This window comes from Coloeus monedula, assembly GCF_965178545.1.
Source record: "Coloeus monedula genome assembly, chromosome: 30".
Taxonomy (NCBI): domain Eukaryota; kingdom Metazoa; phylum Chordata; class Aves; order Passeriformes; family Corvidae; genus Coloeus; species Coloeus monedula.
Window position 1 is genome coordinate 1,985,709 of NC_138810.1, and position 22,991 is coordinate 2,008,699.

General features: G+C 59.5%; 3 protein-coding genes across 6 annotated transcripts in view; 1 reads left to right on the forward strand and 2 right to left on the reverse strand.

Moving 5' to 3' along the window:
- Positions 1 to 1,190: 1,190 nt before the first annotated feature.
- On the reverse strand, positions 1,191 to 2,818 carry LOC309583445 (inhibin beta C chain-like; the record flags this gene model as incomplete). The annotated part of the gene is made up of 2 exons (XM_082299131.1): positions 1,191 to 1,942; positions 2,512 to 2,818. The coding sequence occupies 2 exons, from the start codon at positions 2,816 to 2,818 to the stop codon at positions 1,191 to 1,193; spliced, it is 1,059 nt and encodes a 352-aa protein (XP_082155257.1).
- A 5,947-nt stretch (positions 2,819 to 8,765) lies between these two features.
- LOC309583315 (inhibin beta C chain-like) lies at positions 8,766 to 11,080 on the reverse strand (the record flags this gene model as incomplete). The annotated part of the gene is made up of 2 exons (XM_082298946.1): positions 8,766 to 9,508; positions 10,735 to 11,080. The coding sequence occupies 2 exons, from the start codon at positions 11,078 to 11,080 to the stop codon at positions 8,766 to 8,768; spliced, it is 1,089 nt and encodes a 362-aa protein (XP_082155072.1).
- A 1,373-nt stretch (positions 11,081 to 12,453) lies between these two features.
- R3HDM2 (R3H domain containing 2) overlaps positions 12,454 to 22,991 on the forward strand; it is a 40,054-nt gene continuing 29,516 nt past the window's right edge. For all 4 annotated transcript variants that reach the window (XM_082299133.1, XM_082299135.1, XM_082299136.1 and 1 more), the window contains exon 1: positions 12,454 to 12,585. The gene's annotated coding sequence lies outside the window, so the exon portion shown is untranslated. The remainder of the gene's footprint in view (positions 12,586 to 22,991) is intronic.

Genomic DNA, 22,991 nt, shown 5'->3' on the forward strand with positions numbered 1-22,991 from the left:
GGAAGACCCCCCTGCAGAGGCCTTGTGAGCACGCCAGGAGCCCCTCGAAGCCCACAGCTCCCCACAGCTTCCAGTATGGCAGTGCCATGCAGCTCCTGTGCTACTCCAGCCCCAGTGCCTGAGGGATCTGGACTCTTCTGGCCAAGCAGGACCCTCTCTCCCTCACCCCATCCCTGCAGGTGGTCCCAGGAAAAAGCAGCCAGAGCTTGGATCTTGCATTTCCACCCATTTATTCTGGAAGTCACACCAAAATGTTTTATAATAAATTAAAGTGGAGGCCATGTGGGTGCATGAGGAAGGGGAAGGCAGAGGGGGATCTTCGGCAGAGAGGATGGAGCACCAGCGAGTCCCAACAGCTGCAGGAACTGAGAAAGTAGGAACAGCTGCAAAGCCAGCGGCATAAACCAAATCCGTACCTTGAGTGTGGTCTTGAAGGCAAAGTTTCAGCTGGAGCTCCCCTCATGGAGACACCAGGCTGGAGGAGACCTGGCTGGGGGTGGGAACAGGGGAGGAAAGCACAAACCCAGGGAAAGGAAAAGCACACAGGACCTGGAAGCTTGGCCCTCACAGCTCCACGCCCTCCAGGGATCAGAGAACTTTGTCCAGTCACTGCTGTTTTGGGGTTCTTGACGAAGTCCTACCCTTCATCCCCCTCTCCCAGGCCTGTTATCTGTGCCCCATTCCATCTGTCCCCAAAACCAGGCCTGAACTGGGTGCAGGAAGGTTTGTTCAGTAGGGAAACAAGCGGGACTGCCTTGTCCTCCAGCTTCCCGCCTGGAGGAAGCAGCTCCGTTTCTGCATCCACTCTGCTCCCAAGAAAGCCACATCCCAACCCCTCATCAGACACTGAATGTGAACCAAGTGGGGCCCCCACACCAGAGGGGAATGTGACCGCCAGGAATGTGGGATCAGCTTGGGGACAGCGCAGGCAGGGATGTCCAGAGTCAACAACACCCACAGCCCAGGCTTGGGTAGACCAATGTGGCTTTGGCTCGGTCCCATATGTCCCCAGAGACCCCTGCTCCGGGCACTCTCCAGAGATTCCCTGCTCCCCCTGACAAGACCCTCTCCCTCCCAACCTTTCCAAAGGGGTCCATTGCACCGAGGGCTGACTCCAGCTCACGGAGCTCTCCAGCTCCTTCCCCCTCCACCAGAGGAGAAGGGGGGTTCCCAGCACAGCTCCCCCAGCCCTAACTACAGCCACAGGCATCAACAATCATGTCGGGAATGTCAGTCTTGACAATATTGCTGTTGCGATCGAAGTAGAGGACGGAGAGCGGCCGGCGCCGCGTGGGCACGCAGCAGGAATGCCCCAACGCCCGGACGTTGTTGGCTTTGACAAGGTTGAAGACGGCCGTGTGGAAGGAAGAGGCCATGCCAGGGCTGCCGGCCACGTGCAGAGGGCACTGGCCCACGCAGTAGTTTATCTGGTAGCCCTCGGGCTTGATGATCCAGTCGTTCCAACCGATGTCACGGAAGTCCACGTAGTAATCCTTGCGGCAGCAGAAGTTGGAGTTCTGGCTGCAGCGGAGGCTGCGCTTGGCCACGTGGTGTTCGGGCTCCCTCACCTTCACCTTGGCCACCAGGAAGGGCTGGTGGGACCAGCTGGCATTGACCAGTGCCATGATATTGCTCCCGTCCCGCCAGCTCTCCAGTTCCAGCCGCAGGGTCCGGCTCTGCCCCCCGAAGAAGCTCTGCAGGGCCGGCAGGAGGGGGAAGGAGAGCCAGCCGCTGTCCGCTGTGCTCAGCCGCCTCTCCCCCAGCAGCGTGCGATTGCCCCGCGCCACGGCCCCGGCCTCGCTGGCCAGGAAGATCCTCAGGGTGAGGCCGGCCCGGGGCACTCGCAGGTAGAGCCAGAGCTGAGCCTGCAGGATGCGAATGTCCTGGTCCTGCGCCTGGCTGAACTGGAATTGCAGCCCCAGACTGGAGGGAGATGTGAGATCTGAGGGGAGAAAGGCATGAGAAGGTGAGCGCTGAGGGATGCTCCCCGGCCATCCGGCAAGTCAAGACTTCCAGCTTCATCTGTCCTCCAACCTTCCCTGGGAATGCAACCTCCGGAATGGGGGGCTGTCCCACGCTGCCTGGCAGAAGGGGTGCAGAAGGGGAGCTTGCTCTCACCTGGCCCCTCTTCACAGGGTGAGGCTGGAAAGTGTTTCCAGCCCCCCAAGCTAATCCTGCAGCTCCCATCTCTAGCTACTCGGGAGTCCCAGGCACTCTGGGGAGCCCCATGTTTTGGGGGGTCATTGCAGCCCCTCAGGGCGCAGGGTCCCAACAGGCAGGAGCAGGAGAGGGGGCACCTCCGCCTCCCAGGCTGAGCCCTCGCGCAGCGGGGATGTCACTGATGCGCGACGAGTGCGGTGACTCCAGAGTTACCCACAGCCCGCGTGGGTCCGGGTCCCCTCACCCCGCGGGGCTGCGCGTCCCTGGGGGTCCCCAGCGCGGCAGGGCACGGACCCCTCGCCCCGGGGCTCACCGGGCTCACCCGCGCCCCGTCGGGGGTCGCGCACCCACCTGCCTCCGCGAAACTGATGATCTCGTAGCCCTGCTCCTCCTCCTCCTCCTCGCCGGTAACCCCGGGGCTCCGGTGGGCGCCTCCCGCCTGCAGCCGCCGCAGGGCGCGGGCCACCGCGGCGCGGGGCACGGCGTGGGCGAGCCGCGGCCGATCGCGGAGCCGCAGCTTTTCCAACAGCTGCTTCTTGGCCACCTCCTCCAGCAGCCGCCGCTCCGCGCCCTCCGGGCACGACGGGCAGCGCGGCTCGGCCGCCGCGCACAGAACCGCGGCCAGCAGCAGCCACGGGCCCGCGCCGCGCGCCGCCATCCGCGCCCACCGGACGGGACGGGATCAGCACCGGGAGCGGCACTGACGGGGCGGGACCGTCACCGGCACCGAGGGACCGGCACCGATCGGACGGGAGCGGGAACGGCGTGACGGGACCGCGCCGATGGGACGGAAGCGGCACCGAGAGCAGCGCCGACGGGACGGGAGCGGCACCGGGAGCGGTGCGGCGCGGCCTGCTTTGGGCACCTGCGGCCGGGGGCGGTCCCGCCGCCCCCCCGCCCCCCGCCATTGGCCGCCGCACCTGCCTGTCCCGTCCCGTCGGGGATTACGGGGATTAGCACCCCACCCCCGCCTCCCCGCGGGGGGGTCGGTGAGCAGCCCCCCCATCCTCTCCCGTTCCCGGTCCCCGCCAACCGTGGGGTCGCTGCGGGAGGAGTCCCACGGGGGACCGAGCACCGGCCCCCGCCGTGCACGCGTGGGCTGAACACGAGTGAAGGGTGATACGGGGGAGGTTCACGCGGGTGTGCGCAGAGAGTGGAACGTGAGGGGCTGTGCGGGCAAGGGGCTCTCTGTGCCCTGGGCTCTGCCTGCGGGTCACCCTGGCATCTGCCCGCGGGGAAGAGGGACCCCGGCCAGCCCCCCAGTACGGGCAGTGGGATCGTCCAAAACCTTCGGGGAGTGAGGGCTGGATTAAATCCTGGCCAGTGAAGGAGCCCCAGCAGCCAGCCAGAGAGATCCCAGCTCAGCTGCCCATCCATGGATCCACAGACCTGCCCCCAGCCTGGGCACTGCCCCTTGGGCACCCCCGAGCCCTCCTAGCCATGACAGTCCCGTTGGGTGCTGACAGAGGACTCAGCAGGGATCCAGGTGCTCCTGGGATGACCCTGCAGCTCCTGGGGACTGCCACGTCTCTGGGCTTTTGTCACTCCCACCAGTGATAGGTTTGGGGGTCTGAGCCCACCCCTTGGACCACCTGGTCCATCCTCAGCCCGAGGCAGAGCTGGGAAGGGCCAGTGAATGCATACACGGTGTTCCCTCCTCCTCACACAATAAAAAGCGGATTTGTGTGTCCTGAGGACTCAGGAGGTGACAGCCAGTGTCACATCAACCTGAAGATGTTTCTCGGACTCTTTGGAGCGGGATGTGCAGACTGAGGCAGGGCAGGGGCCGGCAGAAACCTCCTGAAAGTGATGCAAGGTGCCACGTTGTGGGGGATCGGCAGAGCCCAGCTGGAGCAGGGAAGCCAGGGAACTTGAAGCCCCGCCAGGCCAGAGCTCCGGCATGTCCTGTGCCCACCGCGCCATGCACCGACTCCAAGGTCTTGACCACACAGAGCCCCTGGCCCTGGCCAAGCCAGAGGTGCCATGTAAACAGAGTGGGCTGTCTGGGAAAAAGCACCCACCGGAGGTGATGCAACCGCGGAGCAAGGGGACAAAGGGCTCAGCTGGCCGGGCCTGCTGGCAGCTCCCAGAATAGCCCAGGAATGTCAACAGAGAGGAAAGAGTGGGCACAGGCTGGCCTGGGAGCACCGATCCCACAGGGCCTGGGAGCCCTGGCTGCAGGCAGGAGCAGGATGGAGCAGGATGGAGCAGGATGGAGCAGGATGGAGCAGGTGGCACTTCCAGCCAGGTGCAGGGCACACGTGCTCACAGGCAAAGATGCTCCCACATGGAGAGTGACTTCTTACAGGACCAGGGGTGGTGTCTTCCCACTGACACAGGACAGAGTTAGATGGGACACTGGGAAGGAATTCCTCACGGTGAGGGTGGTGAGGCACTGGCAGAGATTGCTTGGAGAAGCCCCATCCCTGAAGTGTTCAAGGCCACACTGGACAGGGCTTGGGGCACCCTGGGATAGTGGAAGGTGTCCCTGTCCATGGCAGGGTGTGGAACTGGATGATCTTTAAGGTCCTTTCCAACCCAGACCATCCTGGATTCTATGATACGCACTTACACACGTTCAGGCTCCCTCCCAAATATCTGGACACCTGCTCCATTTTGAACACGCTCCTTGTGCACCCCGTACCCATCGCCCTGCTGTGCTGAATTCCCCCACCCCTGCCAGATCGTAGAGCCATGATCAGTGCAGGGGTGGGGGAAACAGGAGACAAAGCGTGACAGAACAGGTGAGGGACTCTCCAGCACACCCACCCTCCATTCCAGGCTGGCAGTGGGGTGTCTCCAAAGGGATTAACCCTGTCCAACCTGCCCGCATCCCTCTGCATGAGGCAGCACTCCAATGAACCCCCACTCCAGCTTAGCAAGAGCATCCCATGCCCCTCACACCGCGTGCCCCCCGGCACGCTCCGGCCCCCGGATCTAGGGCAGGGGTCAGCACGGAGCCATGGCGGCTCTTGCACCCATTGCATAATTGTGTTGTTGATTAAGCGGTTCCCAGAAAGCAAAGCCCAGGGACTGACCTGACCAAAATACCCCCAAAGTCCCCCTGGGCCCAGCACCCGGTGCACACATGGCTCCGGGGCCTCTGACCCCATGGCCGGTGGGGCGAACGTGGCACCTGGTGACCTGACCTGGAGGTGACAACTGGCTGGGCTGAGCCGGGACCCCCCAAGAGCTCGTGCAGCAGCGCCTGAGCATGGCTCATGGAATCATGGAATCATGGAATCGTGGAATCTTGGAATCACAGAGTCATGGAATCATGGAATCATGGAATCGTGGAATCTTGGAATCACAGAGTCATGGAATCATGGAATCATGGAATCTTGGAATCTTGGAATCACGGAACCACAGAATCATGGAACCATGGAATCAATTAAAGCTGGAAAAGCCTGGATCACTGAGTCCAACCAGTAACCCAGCACAGCCAAGGCCACCATTAACCATGTCCCCAGCTGCAATATCCACATGTTTTGGAACCCTTCCAGGGATGGGGACTCCACCACTGCCCTGGGCAGTCCGTTCCAGGGCTTGACCACCCATTCCATGACGAAATTTTCCTTAATCTCCAATCTAAACCTCTCCTGGCACAACTTGAGGCCATTTCCTCTTGCCCTGTTGCTCATTCCTTGGGAGAAGAGCACCAGCCACCACAGTGGTGCCGCTGGCTGGGAATGGGCCATGAGACTGAGAATTAAACATTAACTCTTCTCAAGGCAAGGGAAGGGACTGTCAGAAATTCCCACCCCTCCCGGGAGCTGGACTTGCCCAGGGGCACTTGGCACAGTGCGCTTGGACCTTTGCTTCAGGGGCTGTTGATACTGGCAAAGGGTCCTTCCAGCACATCTGTCCCCTCCTGGAGTGGAGGCGGGAGGGACATCACATCTATCCCCATCTGTGTCACAGCTGCATCCAGGCTGATTGCATGGATGCCGTGTCCCTGTGGCATTGCTGTGCTGGGGGCTGCAGGGTGGGCTCCCCACTGGCCTTACTGGTCCCAACAGGACAATTTCCCATCACCAGGCCTGAGCCACCCCTTCCACAGCCTCCTGAGGGATCAGGGGATACCAGCAGAGCACAGTGTCATGGTAGGGAGGGACGATCCCTGGCTCCAGGGAATCTTTCCTGATTGTACCCTCCTCACCCTGCGAGTTCCCCAGGTGGGAAGTGCCACCTTGGAATTCCTGAGCACCCCGTGCTGTGGGTGAGGAAGGGGCTGTCGGCTCCATTCAGGTGCCGTGTTTCCCGTGGGAGCGGGACAAGCCCCAGCTCAGCCTCTCAGGGTTGTGCTGCTTGAGCTGAGGGGTCTGTGGGGCCACAGGACCAGCCAACGGCTCTCCTGCCCCTTTCCCAGTCCCTGTGTGCCCACAGCTGCTGCATCCCAGGAGGCTTGGCCCTGGCTCCAGGGAAGCTGTTTGTTCAATAAATATAGACAGTGAAACGAGGCGTTGGAAAAAGAAGGCAAAAAACAAACACCAAACCCTCTTTGGGTTTGCGCAAGTGGCCTTGGATGCCAGACAGGATCAATCCCCGAGCCTTCCTCCCTTCCCATGTGGCAGGAACGCTTTGGGTCCAAGTCCTGGAGGCACCTGGACACCTGGATCTGGGGAGAAGGGGGTCCCTGCCCCATCAGGGCTGGTGGGAGGATGTGTACAATGTGGGTGGTGTCACCTGCTGATGGCCCTTCCATCCCTTCTCGAGGTGTCAGAGGTCCTCCAGGACAACCCTGCTCCAGCCAGAGCTGCTCATGGCTTGGGGCTCATCCTGGAGCAGTCAGAGGACGTGAGGCTGGATGGGGAGAGGGTCTGACCCCACCTCATCGCTCTTCTGACCCTTTCCCCACCTGGATCAGTTCTGTCCCAGCCTCTGGGGTCAGTTGTCAACCCTTGCAGGTGGATCCCAGGACTGAGGTCACCTGGCTGGGGCCATGGGGGTCCCCATTCCGTGGGGAGCACCTGCCACAGGGTGTGTGCATGTGGCCAAACACTGTCACCTGCTCCTGGCTCTTCCATCCGTTCTCCACATGGGACAATGTGCGTCCTGCCCTGGCTCCAGCCAGAGCTGCTCACAGCTCATCATCCTGGAGTGGGCAGTGGATGCAAAGCTGGGTGGGGAGAGGGTCTGACACCAGCTCCTCCCCCTGCCAACCCCCCCCCCCCCCCGCCCACATCATCTCTGTCCCGGCCTCTGGGGTTGGTGGTCAGCTCTTGCCGGGTGGACCCCAAGACTGAAGTCACCCCTCAGGGATCACCCCAGGACCCCCCACCCCAATGTCCCACCCCAGCACCTTCTCCCCTCTTCTCCAGTCCTCGCAAACGGGGGACACGTGGGGAGCGGTGGAGAAACCCGAACGCGCAGTTACGTAATGGGGCCGAAGTGTTGGAGCCGCCCTTTGCCCCCCGCTCTCACGGCCCTGACATGTCCCACTTTGCTGTCACCAGGCTGGCGAGGGGCAGCAGGGGGGGACAGCTGCTCTGGCTGCAGGCCAGGGATGTGCCAAGGGGATGCTCTGCAGTGGGGCGAGGGGGTTTGGGGGGGTTTCTGGGTGCTGAGGCTGCCCCAAAGTCTGTCCACTTCAAAAGGCAGAAGTGTTTCTCGGTTCTGTCTTGATTTGGGACAGGGGTGGCCAAATACAGGTGGTTTTGGTGGAATGGGAAATTCGGCCCAAGCAAGGAATGGCGCCTTTCCTGGTGGGAATTACAAATCTGTGCCCAGTGGGTTCCCCTGCTATGCCCTGGATTTGGCTGGGATGAATTAGGGGTTCCCCATTGTCTTGGGGTGACCTTATGATGTGTATCCCACATCGCTGCCTATGCCCAGAAATTAATTTTTGTGAAGACAACCTCTACCACCCCTCCTCCGATGCTGTGTTTCCCCACCCATTGCCCTGGGAAAGGCAGCCGAGGGGCAGAGAGCATGGGAGGGCTTTGGGAGCAGTGTGGAGATGCCCAGTCCCACTGCCTGGGTTTTCAGTGGCAGAACGGGTCTGTCCCGTGCCATCCCAGGGCTGCCCATGCCAGGAGCACCGGAAGATGTGCTGGTGAGTGACAGGGCACACATACAGGGACACACACCACAGCTGGGAGTCTTTATTGGACACCAGGTAGCTGGGGTGCTTGGAGAGGGGGACACATTCCTCCCACTGGGATCGATTTCCCTTTCCTCTCCCTGCTCAGCCACGTGTCCAGCTGAGTGGGGCCATGGGAACAACCCCTGCCCTCTGTCCTCGCCAGCCCCAGCAGCCCAGGATGGCCACTGGTGGGTCCTGTGTTGGTGTAGCCGCAACCAGGGTGCACCACGACCTTGGGCTGGGATGGCAGCGGGACCATCCTGATCTGGCAGGAGAAGGCTCTGGAGTCCCACATGAGCCAGTCTGAGGGGCTGTGAGAGGAATCCATGGGCAGATCTGAAGGGGGAAAGAGCCATGTGGGAGTGGAGAGAGGAGGGGACTTGCACATTCAGCATCACCCTCGATGCTTCACCCTGAGGAGGAGAAACCCCCTTGGCAGAGCTCCTGCCTCCCAGCCAGGAGCCGGGAGGAGGGAGCCCTGCACTGCCATGTCCTGGCCTCCCGCCCGCTCCGGCAACACTCAGGTGCAGCCACAGGAGTCCACGATCATGTCGGGGATGTCGGTCTTGACGATGTTGCTGTCCCGGTCATAGTAGAGCAGCGAGAGGGGCCGGCGCTGGGTGGGAACGCAGCAGGAGTTCACGGCCGCCGCTGTGCTGGCAGCCTTGATGCGGTTGAGGACGGCGGTGTGGAAGGAGGCGGCGAGGCCGGGAACGCCGGCCATGTGCAGCGGGCACAGCCCTGCGCAGTAGTTCATGTGGTAGCCCTCCGGCTGGATGATCCAGTCCTCCCAGCCGATCTCCTTGAAGTCCACAAAGAATTCCTGGCGGCAGCACATCCGCGAGTCCCCGCCACAATCGATGCCGCGACGATGGACACGGTGGGGTGTCCTGGCCTGGGCTTGGGCCACCACAAATGGCCAGTGGGAATCACTGTGGTCAGATGGCAGCGGGGACCCCCAGTCCTCTGGCACCTCCAGTTCCACCGTGAGCCGTGGGATGTCTTGTCCAAAGAGGCTCCGGACAGCTGCTCCAATGTCCAGTGGGGTCCAGCCGGATCTCTGCACCTCCAGCTGTGTCTCGCTGGCCACCGTCATGTTTGGCCCTGCTGGGTCCGGCTGCAGGATCCTGATGGTGATGGGCCGTGCCCCGGGGCTGGGGGCTGCCCAGAACAGGTAGAGGGTGGCCTGGAGGATCTCAGTGCTCCCAGCCACCTCCTGGGAGAAGCGGAAATGAAGGTGGACACTGCGGGGAGTGGAGGATCCTGCGCACAGAACCAAGAGCAGAGTCAGGAGTGAAGCAAAGCAGGGACTCGCCTCCTCCCACCCCTACCATGGGCAGGGACACCTTCCACTATCCCAGGTTGCTCCAAGCCCCATCCAACCCGGCCTTGGATACTTCCAGGGATGGGGCAACTTCTCTGGGCAACCTGTGCCCATCTTCACAGGGAGGAATTTCTCCCCAAAATCCCATCTAAATCTCCTCTTTTCCAATATGAAGCCCTTCATATTCCAAGATTCCCCTTTGTCCTGACACTCCAGGACCTTGCCCAAAGTCCCTCTCCAGCTCTCTTGGAGCCCTTGTAGGTACTGGAAGGGGCTCTGAGGTCTCCCCGGAGCCTTCTCTCCTTCCTTGGCTGCAGAGCTGCTGCTCCTCCTGGCCAAGAAAGGGCTGACGGGGCCATGAGAGCACTCGGGGCTCCTGGCACAGCTCTGTCTGTGAGGACACAACCCCCTCCCCGTGCTCCAAGCCTGGGTTCACCCCCTGGCTCGATTCCACCAAGCCAGGAGACAGCTCCCCATTGTCCTGCAGTGTGGGAACACAATGTGCCTCGGAGCAGCATTGTCCCTGAAGGGCTTTGAGGACACGGGGCCTGCGAGGGGAGTGGAGCACCCCCACCTCACCACGTGGAATTTGGTCTGGGAAAGTGAGGGCGCAGGGTGCTCTGTGGGATGGGGTGGCGAGTCTATGTCTCTCCAAGGAAAGTTGTCAGCTAGAAGCGGGATTCTCTTTTTCCAGTGATGCTTGTCAGGAGCCCTGAGTGTGTTTTGGGGAGTTCTCTCCTCCCAGAAGCAGCAGATTTTGGAGTGAAATGAGGCACCCAACCGCTTTGGGTGGGACGTGGAGGTGCAGTGGGCTGTGGAGCTCTGTCCACATGCTATGGGCTGGCAGGAAATCGAGGCTAAAAATCCCATTTTGGAAAACATGGCCATCTGACCCCTCCACCTCCAGCACAAGGGGGACGGTTCAGCCGAAGTGGGCAACAGGTGACACGATACAGCAGCACATCCGCGCTCTGTGCCACCCTGCCACCTCTGCACGTCCCCTCTGTGAGTGATTCCCTTGGGACACGCTTGGGATGTGGATACAAAGGTTCGGGAGCCTCTCGCACCTTCCAGCAGTGTTCCCTCCACCCCGTGCACCTCCCACCTCCTCACGACCTCCCTTCCCTCCATGCCCCCCACCCACGGGATGCGGATCCGTACACACCTGACTCAGCAAAGCTCAGGATCTCGTATTCCTGCAGCCCCATCCCGGGACGCAGGGGTGGGACGCGGCCGTCCCGGAGCATCCCTGGGGTGGCGGCCGTGTCCGAGCGCTGCGCTCGCATCCTGCGGAGCGCGGTCAGCAGGGCCCCTCGGGCCGGGGGCTGGGGGGCGCTGGGCCTGGCTGGCAAGCGGAGCTTGGCTAGGATGCTCTGCTTGGCCAGCGCCAGGAGCGCGTCCCGCTGCGTGCCGGGGGCCAGCGCGGCCACCCCACAGGCCGGGCACCACGCACCCTTGGCAGCCGCCACCCGTAGCAGGCTCAGGAGCAGGAGAGCCACGGTGACCGTCATTGCCGGTGGCGGGGGGTGACAGCGTGGGGTTTCCAGCAGTGTCCGAGAAGCCGAACGGGATGAGCCAGCGGCAGCGCCGGGGCCAGGGAGCGGAGCAGGGTGGCGGAACTGGACTCAGCGGGAGCACGGAGCGAGGATGGGCTCGTTCTCCTGACGTGGCCACAAATATTGGCTGATCCCGGGCGAGATAAACGCCCCTGCGCTCCCGCGGAGCCGCCCGGCCGCGGGCAGCGCGGCGCGGCCGCTCCGGTTAAGGTGGAGCCGGGCGGATGGTGCTGCTGCTCGGGGGGCGCAGAGCGGGGACATCGAGGCCGCCCCGGTGCCACCCCGGCGGTGCCCAGGCAGATACACGGTGGGGGCTCCCGGGGTATCCAGGGTGTAGCGGAGGCCCCCGGTGCGCTGTGGGGACCACGGAGGTGGGGGATCCTCGGGGAATGTGGGATCCCCGCGGGCTGGGGGATCTCTGGAGGTCGGGGATACTCAGAGAAGGGAGATTCTGGGGGATGGAAGGGCCGTTGGAGATGGGAGATCCCGACCAATGAGGGATTCCCGGCGGATGGGGAATCCTGGGGAATGGGGTACCCTTGGGGGTGGGGGATACTCAGAGAAAGGGAATCCCAGGAGGATTCCCGGCGGGATGAGGGACCCCTGGGGATAGGGGATCCATGGGGGATGAGAGATCCCTGGGAATGAGGGATTCCCAGAGATGTGGGATTCCCGGGGCTGGAGAACCCTTGGGGATCTAGGACCCCCGGTGGGCTGTGGGATCCCTGGTGATGTGTGACCCTCCGGGAGATGTGGGACTCCTAGGGAATTTGGGATACCCGGGGATGGAGGATCCCGGGGGCTTGTGGGACCCCGGGGGAGATGTGAGATCCCTGGTGACGTGGGACCCCCGGGGGGCTGTGGGATCCCTGGTGACGTGGGACCCCCGAGGGGCTGTGGGATCCCTGGTGATGTGGGACCCCCGGGGAGGTGTGGGACCCCCGGGGAATTTGGGATCGCCGGGGATGGAGGATCCCGGGGGCTGCGGGACCCCCGAGGGGGCAGAGCCGGACTCTCGCGCGGGGGGGCGGGGTCACGGCGACTGGGCGGAGCCTGGCCATGGCCCCGCCCCAAGCCCCGCCCCTTCCATTAAAGGCGCCCCCGCCGCTCCCTCCGCCGCGCCAGGGGGCGCCCCACGCCCCTCCCGCCTTCCCCGGCGCGTAGCGTCCCTCCGGTTGCCACAGCAACGCGGGCGCGCGGGCGCAGGATGATGACGCAGCGCGCACGGCGCGTTGACGCAGCGCGCACGCCGCGGGGGAGGGGCCGCCTCCTCTTTCCCTTTTTTTTTTTTCCCGTTTCTTTCCCCGTTTTTCCCCGTTCCGGCCACCCTCCCCTCCCCCCTCCCCCCCGTCCTGCCCCTCCCGCCTCCCCGCCCGGGCGGCCTGCGCTGGCTCAGGCCCGGCCCGGCCCGGGGTGGCGGCGGCGGCCCCGCGGCGCAGGGCCCGGCCCGGCGCGGCCCGGTAAGTGCAGCGGGGGCGGGGGGGATCAGGGCTGGGGGCAGCGCGGCGATCGCGGTGCACCGGGGACGGCGGCCGCCGCGGGGACCCTCCCACGGTGCCCCCGGTCCTTCCCCCGCGGAGGCGGCGTGTCCCGGGGCTGCTCCCGCCGGGGCGCTGCCGTCGGTGCTTCCCGTCCCGGGGCTGCCCCTCTCGGGGGTCGCTCGGTGCGGGCTCCGGCACGGGGCTGCCCCTCTCGGGGGTCAGTTCCTGGTCGCTCCTCTCGGAGGTCGCTCATTGCGGTTCCCGGGCTGCCTCTCTCGGGGAGCGCTCGGTGCGGGCTCCGGGGCTGCCCGTCTCGGGCTCCGGGGCTCCCCGTCTCGGGGTCCGGCTCCTGCGCTGCCCCTCCCGGGGCTCGCTCGGTGCGGCTCCCCGTGGGCTCTCCGGGCCTCGCGGAGCCGCTGCTCGGAGCAGTCTCACGGAGCCGCTTCCCCGGGCACGTTGGTGGAGCACGTGGAGCCGGAGCTGCCGGCACCGGAGACACGGCAGGTCCCGCTGGGAGCCGGCAGTGCCCGGGCTCGGCTCGCACGGAGCTGGAGAGGCCGAGAGCCACAGGTGGGAGAGGAGCCCGGGGCCCTTCAGGAGCTGGGAAGCGCCGTGCGATGTTCTGCTGTCCTCACGGACAGCGTCTTTGCTTTGAAATGCTTTTCCTGGCAGTGATCGCCAGTCCTGGCATCTCCCAACAGGTGGGAAGGTGCTGGTTTGGAGGAGTCTGGAGGGTCTGTGCTGGTGGGATACGTGGAAAGGCGGTTTTGTTGCTTCTTTTTTTGGTGTTCCTGGCCCTGAGACCGTTTAAATCCTCCCAGGGTTTTTATTTGGTACCTGTAGGAATTTGGGCTGAGGGTCAGAGTTGCTTCTGTCTCCTGGCAGGAGGTGTCATAGGTGAGTTGATGTTAATTAAAGTGTTAATTAAAGCGTCCTCAGGTCTGTTTGAAATGGACTGGTAGAAATTTGTGCTTCTGAGCTGCTGGTGGAAGCAGACGTAGCCGGTGGGCTGGGGGAAGGAACATCACCAGAATCCTCGTTGTTCATTCCCAAACACGTTGGCTTTTGGGGAATTTAAAATTAAATGTCCTGGCTCAAACCTGGCGTGGGCCCCACCTCTCTCCCTTTGTCCGAGATCTCCCTGTGGTGGTTCCTAATCCTGGGAGCTGATTTACCTCTGCCTAATCCCAGTGACCTGTTGCTGTAGGGGTGCTCTTAATGCTAGCATGGATCAGCTCAGGGACACAGGAGCTTTTTCCATGCTGGGAAAATTCCCAAGGGTTCCTGGAATACTTTTGTGATTCTGCAGCGCTGACGAAAGGTGTTGGGAGGAACAAGGTGGATTTTTGGCCACGTTTGCTGAACATGCAGCAAACCAGAGTGGGAACTCCACACAGCTGAAATCCCTGTGCCTGGGAAACTGTGGGCCGAGGATTTGGGATTCTGCTGCTTCCTGGGGTGGGGAGTGTTGGGAGAAAGGGCGGCACTGCTCAGTCTCACAGGAATTGTTTGTTCCTGGTGCTTGTCACTGGTTGTCTGACCTGGCTTGGAAAAGGGGTTGGAAGGAATGCCAGATCCCTGGAAGTGTCCAAGGCCAGGCTGGACAGACCTTGGAGCTGGGATAATGGAAGGTGGCCTGGAACTGGATGAGCTTTAAGGTCTCTCCCAACCCAAACTATTCCAGGATTCCCTGATTAGAGGGGTCTGGTGAACTGACCCAAAGGGGAAGGAAACTGCTGTGCTGATGGATGAATTCCTGAGGGAAAAGCAGCTCCTCTGGCTCAGTGCTGCCTTGGAGCAGTGGAGAATATCCATGTCCAATCCCTCCTTCCAGCTGTTCCACAGGACCCCTGGTGCTGGCTGTGACACCGGATCCTCCGTTGGAATCGAGTTCCCCTTATAGCACTGATGCCATTTGTGTTGCTAAATTTAAGGTCGTGGCAGTGCTGCTATTCCAAACCCCTGATTTTGGGGGGAAGGTGCCTAAATCACCCCTTTGAGGTGCCTAAATCACCCCTTTGAGGTGCCTAAATCACCCCTCTCAGCAAACACTGCTCCCAGCCCCGCTCTCTGTGCCTCTGTCTGCACCTCTGCAGTTCACTTCACCTCGTTATCTCATTTACTATTAAATTAGAGCCAGATCAGAGCTCATTTTAGTAAATGGATTATTTTTTAGTTGTCTTCGAGGAGGAGGTGGCTGCCCCAGAGGCACCACAGAGGGATCTGTGTCCAAACTTCCAGAGCAGCTCTGGGAGCTCCTCTCCCACCTGAATCACTCCAGTGCAGCAGGTTTGGGTCACTCAGTGTTATTCCCAAGTAATTTGGAGCAGGAGGTGCAGCCAGAGGCAGGGAACACAGCTTGGCACCTTGAAGCCTTTTCAAAGGGCTTTTTTTTTTTTTTTTTTGGCTAAAGAGAAACTCAATAAACTGATCTTGCCAATACTCGGTGCTTCCCCTGCATTCTTGTGCCAAGGCGCTTTCCTGGCCCTAAATTCTTCCCAAATATCCATTTGTGGCTGGATCCAAAGGCTCCAGCAGAGGTTGAAGCCCATGTTAAAATGATTTAATGCCTGTTGAGATGATCCTGAGCCTCTCAGCCTGGCTTCAGGGGCAGAACTCCCAGCGGATTCATTCCTCAAGGGAATAAGCAGCGGGGAGATATTGGTGTTTCTGTGCCCTGGCAGGGAGGGCGATGTTGGGAGGAAACAAATGCATGGGACAGGGGGATTCACCTCCTACCTTGGTCTGAATCATTTTTTTAAGGATGGGTTTTGGAAGTGCCTGTTGGTGTTTGGAGAGGTCAGAGACCTCCAGGTGCCTGGAGTGTATCTGGAGAAGGACAGTGGAGCCTGGGAAGGGGCTGGAGCAGCAGGAGAAGGGGCTGGAGAACTTCTGAGGGAGCTGGGGGGGGCTCAGCCTGGAGCAAAGGAGGCTCAGGGGGGACCTTGTGGCTCTGCACAACTCCCTGACAGGAGGGGGCAGCTGGGGGGGGTTGGGCTCTGCTCCCAGGGAACACCAGGACAAAGGAAAACAGCCTCAAACTGCACCAGGGGAGGTTTGTGTTGGACATCAGGAGGAATTTTTCCATGGAAAAGGTTGTCAGGCATGGGAAGGGACTGCCCAGGGAGGTGGTGGAGTTCCCATCCCTGGAGGTGTCCAGGGAATGACTGGATGTGGCACTCAGGGCTCTGGTGGGGATCAGTCACAGGCTGGACTTGATGTCCTTGCAGATCTTTTCCCACCTCAGGAATTCCATGATTCTGTGGAACAAGTGGCAGACCTGATGGTGCTTGACAACCTGACAGTGTACGACCACTCTTTCCGTGTAATATTCCTGCTGCTGTCCATCCTGATCCTCTCCTGGAGGAATCTGGGGCCATTTCTCATCCTGGTGTTCCCTGGGAGCAGAGCCCGACCCCACCCGGCTCCGCTCTCCTGTCAGGGAGTTGTGGGGTGAAAAGGTCCCTCCTGAGCCTCCTTCGCTCCAGGCTGAGCCCCTTTCCCAGCTCCCTCAGGAGTTCTCCAGACCCTTCTCCTGCTGGCCCAGCCCTTGGCCAGCTCTGGCCACGCTCCGGCCCCTCAGTGTCTCTGTGGCCGTGAGGGCCAGAACTGGACCCAGCACTGGACGATAATCCCAGGTGCCATCGGCCTTTTGCCCACCTGGGCACACCTGGGCTCGTGTCCAGCCGCTGGCACAGCACCCCAGGACCTTTCCCAGCTTTCCAGCACCTCTTCCCCCACCCTGGAGCATTCCATGGGGTGGTTGTGACCCAAATGTGGGACCCAACACTTGACCTTGTTGAACTCAAACACACTCAAGGACCTGAGGGAGTTTCCCTCCCCTCCAGCTTTCCTCCATCTTTCCTTGCGCCTTCCCTCGAATCCCACGACCCCAGCTGGGATCCATCCCTCCCTGGATTGCAGCCCAGGTGAGGGGTGTGGGATGGGCTGGGGTCTCCCTCGTGCCTGTCAGCACCGGGATTCCCTGGCACACGCTCCGGATCCAGGGGTTCCTGGGAAGGGCAGCTCCATCCCGGATCCGGAGCACGAGCTGTCTGTGTGTGCCGCAGGCTGAGTCACCGATGCTTCCCGGAGAATTTTGGGGATGATTGAGTGTGGGCAGGCCCAGCCCACTCGTCAGAGCAGCTCTTTTTGGGGTTTTTTTTAATGAAGTTTTTTAAATTTTGCTCTTGCTTTGACATCTTTTTCTTTGAGGAATTAATTTCTTCTGAGCTGAGTTTAGACACAAAATCCGCTTTGTTTGGGAAGGTGTTATCCTGGAAGCTGACCTCTCTGGGGAGGCTTCAGGCAGGAAATTCCATGAGGAAATGGGATCCTCTGCTGCCTGCTTCCCTGTGTCCATCCCAGGAGCTTTGAGCCCAATCCTGGTGGGATTTTACCTTGGATGGGGGGGGAAGGAGGGAGCAAGAGCACGAAAGAAAGATCCAGAACATGGGGAATGCAGTGATGCCCAGTAGGATCCTGTCCTGCCTGGTTCCCCATGTCCAAACCCAAAAGACCAGGAGCTCTGAGCCCACTCCTGTTGGGATTTGACCCTGCATGGGGGGAAAGGAAGATGAATGGAAAAGGAAGACCCAGAATGTGGGGAATGCTGAGGTGTTCATGTCCTTCCCAGCAGGATCCCATCCTGTCTGCTTCCCTATGTCCAAACAACCCTGAGCTTTGAGGCCAGTGGTGTTGGGATTTGACCCTGGATGGGGGGGGAAAGCGGGGAGCATGGAAAAGGAAAACCTGGAATGTGGGGAATGCTGAGGTGTCTTGTGTCCTGCCTCCATGAGTGGCTTGGTTGCTCCAGTCTCAGCCTGCTCTCTCCCTTTAAATGTGTCTGTATCCCAAAATTTTGGGGTTTTCTTTTCCCAGCTCTCCCCCACAGATTGCCTTCAAACAGGGACATGGGATGTATGGAAGCAGTTGGTGTCCTTGGCGCTGCCTGGATGGATGTGAGCCCCTCCTGCTGAGTGTGATCCCAACAGCACAGAGCTTCCCAGAATAAGGAAAAATCCTAAATTCCCACTGGGATGTGACTGGGAGGGTCCAGCAGCAGATTTGCTGGGCTGGTGAGAGCAACTCTGTTTTACCAGGGAATTTTGGAATCCCAGGATGGTTTGGGTTGGGAGGGACCTTAAAGCTCATCTCATTCCACCTGCCTGTCAATCCTTACGGGTATTCCCAGCTTCTGTGGATGGATTCTGGGTGGATTCTGGATCGCAGGTGTCTTGACTTGCCACTAGTGGGAGCGTTGGGAGCTTCTCCTCCATCTCCTCACTGACCAGCAGCTTTTTTGGGAGTTTTGGTGTCCTGTCAGAGTCTCCTCACAGCAGCTGCTGCCATGTCTTCCCTACATTTATTTTCATGTTTGTTGGGAAAACTCCAAAATATTTATGGAAAGCCTCTGAGTCCAGAGTTATTAGGTTTTTAATCACCTATACATGACACAATTTTATTTTTCCTTAGGAAAATCTCACTCTGTATTTTCTTATTAGTGGCAGTTCCCCATCTCACAAGTCCTTGGGAAGCTGGGATCGTTGTTCACGAGGAAGAAGGGAAAAATCCGTGTCTTTCTGGAGCTATTTTTGAAGCTGAGAGAGGAGGGGAGAACGCAGCCATCTGGCAAAGTATTCCTGCAAAACCTGGAAAGCCCATTTTTCCCTTTAGAGCATCCCAGTGGCAAACTGGGATAAAGGGGCTGTACCTCTGACTGAGGTTAATTAATAATGAATAGGGAATGGGAAGTGTTTTGTACAGGTGGAAGGAGCTGGTAAATGATCTTCCTACATCCTTTCTGTGTTCTAATCGCCACCACGAAAATCCAGGTGACACCTACACTGTTCAGAAAGTTGGATATTTTAGGGTAGCACAAAGTTGGGTTGGTTTGGGGTTTTTTTTAGGATGCAGGAAGGGTGATGGAATCCTGAGACAAGAGTTTTCCACTTATTGCCTGACTGGGAGTGGTGTTTGTGTGATGATATTTGTATGGTTTTGATGGATATATTGTATATTTATCTATTTTTATACATTTTATGTATCTATAAATACAACAATCTTTATTTCTATAATTTGGGGTACAGCTCTTGGGACAGTTGTCCAGCAGCTGCTGTTATGGGTGATGAATGGAAGTGCCTGGGTTGCTGGCAGCTGGATTTGGGGTAGTACCCACCTACATCCTTCCTCTTGCTGGGGCTCGTTTTTTGGGACTCTGCTTCCTTGCAGGGCTCCGATCCAGGACAGGATCCAGCCTGGAACGCTGCTGCTGTGCTAACAATAATTGGGTTAAATTCCCAGCTAAAAGAGAGCGTGAACACCTGTGCTGGGGTCGGGGTGTGGAGCTGCTGGCACCCCTCGTGCTCCTGTTCCTGCCACCCCTCTCCTTCCCTCCATTCCTCCGGAGCGGCGCATGGTCTATTTTTAAATCTTGCTGGGCTCTGTATTGCGGCATTTCTCTTCCTGAATTATTTATCAGGGATTGGAGCTGAATGGAGCGTGCTACGTTTTCCCTGCTCGGCGCTGCCCACGTGTCTGTCTTGAGCCATTGACAGATTTGGTTCATGGCAAACCACACCGGGCCCGGCTCGGACAGGGGCTGGAGGGGTCGAGGGGTCACAGGCCAGGCCCAGACCCTCTGGATCTCCGGGTGTCTGATGCTGGGACAGACAGGGAGGGAGTGGTTGCCGTGATAATGCATCCATGGCCAAGCCAGGTTTGAATGGAAAGGCCCTTTTTTAAAATAGAAAGTGGAATTAAAATTCTTTGTGCTGCCTGGAGAACACTTCCAGCCGGGAAGTGTCACCTCTGCACACATGCCGAGGAAAACACGGGATCAGACTGTGGGCGTGGAGGACTTGGGAAGGTCCTTGACTCTCCATGTGGTTCTGTGGTGTCTGTCCAAGTGTTTGTGTCCTCGCTGACCCCCATGCTCGGATGCTGGCGGGTACCTGGCAGCACCTGACGTTGAGTCACAGCAGGCAGCCTCTCCATCTCCAGCTCCTCTCCGCAGTCCGTGTGCTCCTCATGTCCTTGGAAGCAGCCGCTGTCTGGGGCGTGGTTCCACCTGTGCACTCCAGTAATTAACGCTGGGAATGGCCGCTGCTGGATCCTGAGCAAGGTCAGGTCCATCCCAAAGAATATCTGTGCTCCAGCTCCTTGGGGATTTCCTCTCCCTCGTCCCCGTGGTGCTGTGGGGGCTGAGGCTGACAGGAGTGAGACGTGAGCCTGTCCCAGATTTGGGGCTTTCCCCCAGTCTGAGGGGACAGGGAGTTCTGTGCTCTGGGTGGGTGCATGGATACATGGAATTCCCTTGGCAAAGCTCTTCTCCCTTCCCAGCCACTGTCTGTCTCTGGGAGATCCCAGTCCTGCTTGCTGGTGGGGACTTGCACCAGTGCCACCCCACTGGTTTAGTGTCTGACTTTTCCCCCTTCCGGTGGAATTTATCCACTTCCTAATTGACTCCTCTCCATGGAAGCTGGGCTGCCAGACAGAGCCTGGGCTCATGCAGGGAAGGAGGGAATGTCTTGTTGCATTTCCCTTTGTTTCCTCCTCCCTGTGACCCTTGGGCACTGGCATCTTCCCTGCCAGCCGGGAGCACTGGCAATACCTGGAACTGCTGCATCTTCCCCGTCCTGGCTTTCCCTGACCCAGTTTTTCTGTGTGGCTGCGATTCCAGAGCCGAGGGCTCTCGGTGTGAGAGGCAGGAATCTGCTCCGTGGGGCTTTGTCCAGGCTGCTGGGGCTGATTCATTCTTCTTCTTCCTCCTCCTCCCTCCACACGGGATTTGTTGTCTCCCATGTAAGGAGAAGGATGCAGCTCAGGAAATCCTCTCACTTGCACTGTGTTCCATGAGGATGAAACGCTGCTGGCTCGCAGCGATGGACGGGGATTTTGGGAAGAGCTGGATGAGCCTGCAGGAGGCTGCACCTGTGCTGTCTGGGGCAGGTGCTCACGTCTTGGGGCCGGAGGCTTTCGCATTCCGAAATCTGCTGATCCACCTGCCCAAATGCCAGAACTCAGGTCTGCAGGCTCTCATGGAACTGCTTTTCTTCCTCCTTTAACTAACTACACACAGTGAGGCCTCGACATCCAAACCAATGGGATGTTCTTTGAAAACAGGGAGATCTGGAAGAAGGGGAGAGCACCCATCCTGGGTTTTCTCCTTGTACAGCACTGATCCTGCCACTGCAGGGCTCCAGCATCCATCCTTCACAATCCTGAGGCTCCAGCATCCATCCCTCACGATCCTGAGGCTCCAGCACCCATCCCTTATGATCCTGAGGCTCCAGCACCCATCCCTCACGATCCTGAGGCTCCAGCACCCATCCCTTATGATCCTGAGGCTCCAGCACCCATCCTTCACGATCCTGAGGCCACCTCTGACCGCAGGATGCTCCTTAGCAGAATGAAGCTGTTGGCTTCACTGGGTTTGGGGGAGCTTGAAGGCTCCGTGTGGAATTCCCTTGCCCTGGGAATGCTTCCTCTGCCCCTTTCTGTCACTTCTTCACTTGCAAAGTATCTCCTGGAGCCGCTTCAGGGCTCAGAGTTCCAGGTTTCACACTCCAGGGACCTATTCCTGGGTGCCCCCCAAAGAGATGAGTTAAAAGGGGGTGAAAGCTGGTGCTGAGCTGTTGGGATGATCCCTGGGTCCCGCTGGCCTGGCTGCCACGGAGAGTCACTCTGAGCACGCGCTGCCGGAGCTCCTGAGCAGCAGCAGAACCCGAGCTCAGCTGGAGCCCCTGGTCCTCCTTAGGCTGAGCTCAGCTGGAGCCCCTGGTCCTCCTTAGGCTGAGCTCAGCTGGAGCCCCTCGTCCTCCTTAGACTGAACTCAGCTGAGGCCCCTTGTTCTTAGGCTGAGCTCAGCTGAGGCCCCTCATCCTCCTTAGGCTGAGCTCAGCTGAGGCCCCTCATCCTCCTTAGACTGAGCTCAGCTGGAGCCCCTCGTCCTCCTTAGGCTGAGCTCAACTGAAGCCCCTCATCCTCCTTAGACTGAACTCAGCTGAGGCCCCTCATCCTCCTTAGACTAAGCTCAGTTGAAGCTCCTCATCCTCCTCCCCCCCCCCCCCCCCCCCCCCCCAGCTCAGCTGAAGCCCCTCGTCCTCCTTAGGCTGAGCTCAGCTGAGGCTCCTCATCCTCCTTAGGCTGAGCTCAGCTGAAGCTCCTCATCCTCCTTAGGCTGAGCTCAGCTGAAGCCCCTCATCTTCCTTAGGCTGAGCTCAGCTGGAGCCCCTCGTCCTCCTCCCCCTGCTCAGACCCTGGTGCCCATTTCTCAAAGAGCCTGTGAGGTTGTGCTTTGGTTTTCTTGCCCAGGTACCTTAATTGGAAAAGTTCTTTGCAGAATTGAGAGTAAAAAAAACTTGAAGTGGCCAGAAATGGGAGACATAAAAGGAACTTTGGATCCATCTTCCTTGCACCTTTTGGTGGGGAAATCTTCTACCACATCCCTGGAGTCTCAGCATTCCAAGGTGTGGGTTGATGAATTGAGACCTTTGAAAACACTGGAAGAGCATTGCAGGTGATTTTTGTCTTCTTGTCCCTCATAATTCCTTTCTCTCCCGTTTTCCATCCATGGGATGTGGAGAGCAGATTTGATTGTGGCCTCTGTGCCTGCAGAATTGCCAGGTCTGGGGTGGAAAACGCCTTTCTGGGGAAAATTTAAGCAAGCGAAAGGTTTCCAACTTCTCTGGGGCTGTTTGCATTTCTTGTTTTCTGCCTCTCTGTATTTAATCATCAATGAATGAGCAAGAAAAATAAAGAACTGAATTGAAATTAAACCATTAACAAAGTGACCCCTCAGAAGAGTTGTGGCAGCAGAGCAAGGCTGGCTGTGACCCACCTGGGCAGGTGTGGGCTGTTGTGTTGGTTGTTGTCCACACACCTGAATCCTTCTGGAGGCTGCTGATGCCTTGGGTGGTATCTGCCATCCCTTCTTTTATGGAATCATGGAATACCCTGAGTTGGAAGGGGGTCCCCCAAGGATCATTGATCCCAACTCCTGGCCCTGCACAGACACCCCAAAATCCCACCCTGGGCATCCCAGGGAGTGATGTCCAAAAGCTCCTGGAGCTCTCACAGCCTCTGAGCTGTGCCCATTCCCTGGGGAGCCTGGGCAGTGCCCAGCACCCTCTGGGAAGACCCTTTCCTAATATCCAACCTGACACAGCTCCAGCCATTCCCTGGGGTCCTGTCCCTGGTCCCCAGAGCAGAGGTTGGAGCTGCCCCTCGGGATGAAGCTGCAGCCCCCGAGGAGTCTCCCCTCAATCTCCTCTTCAGCTGAACAAGCCAAGTGCCCTCAGCTGCTCCTTGTGTGACTCCTCCAGACCTTTCCCCATTCCCATGTCCCTCCTTTGAACACTCTCCAGTATCTTTAGACCTTTTCC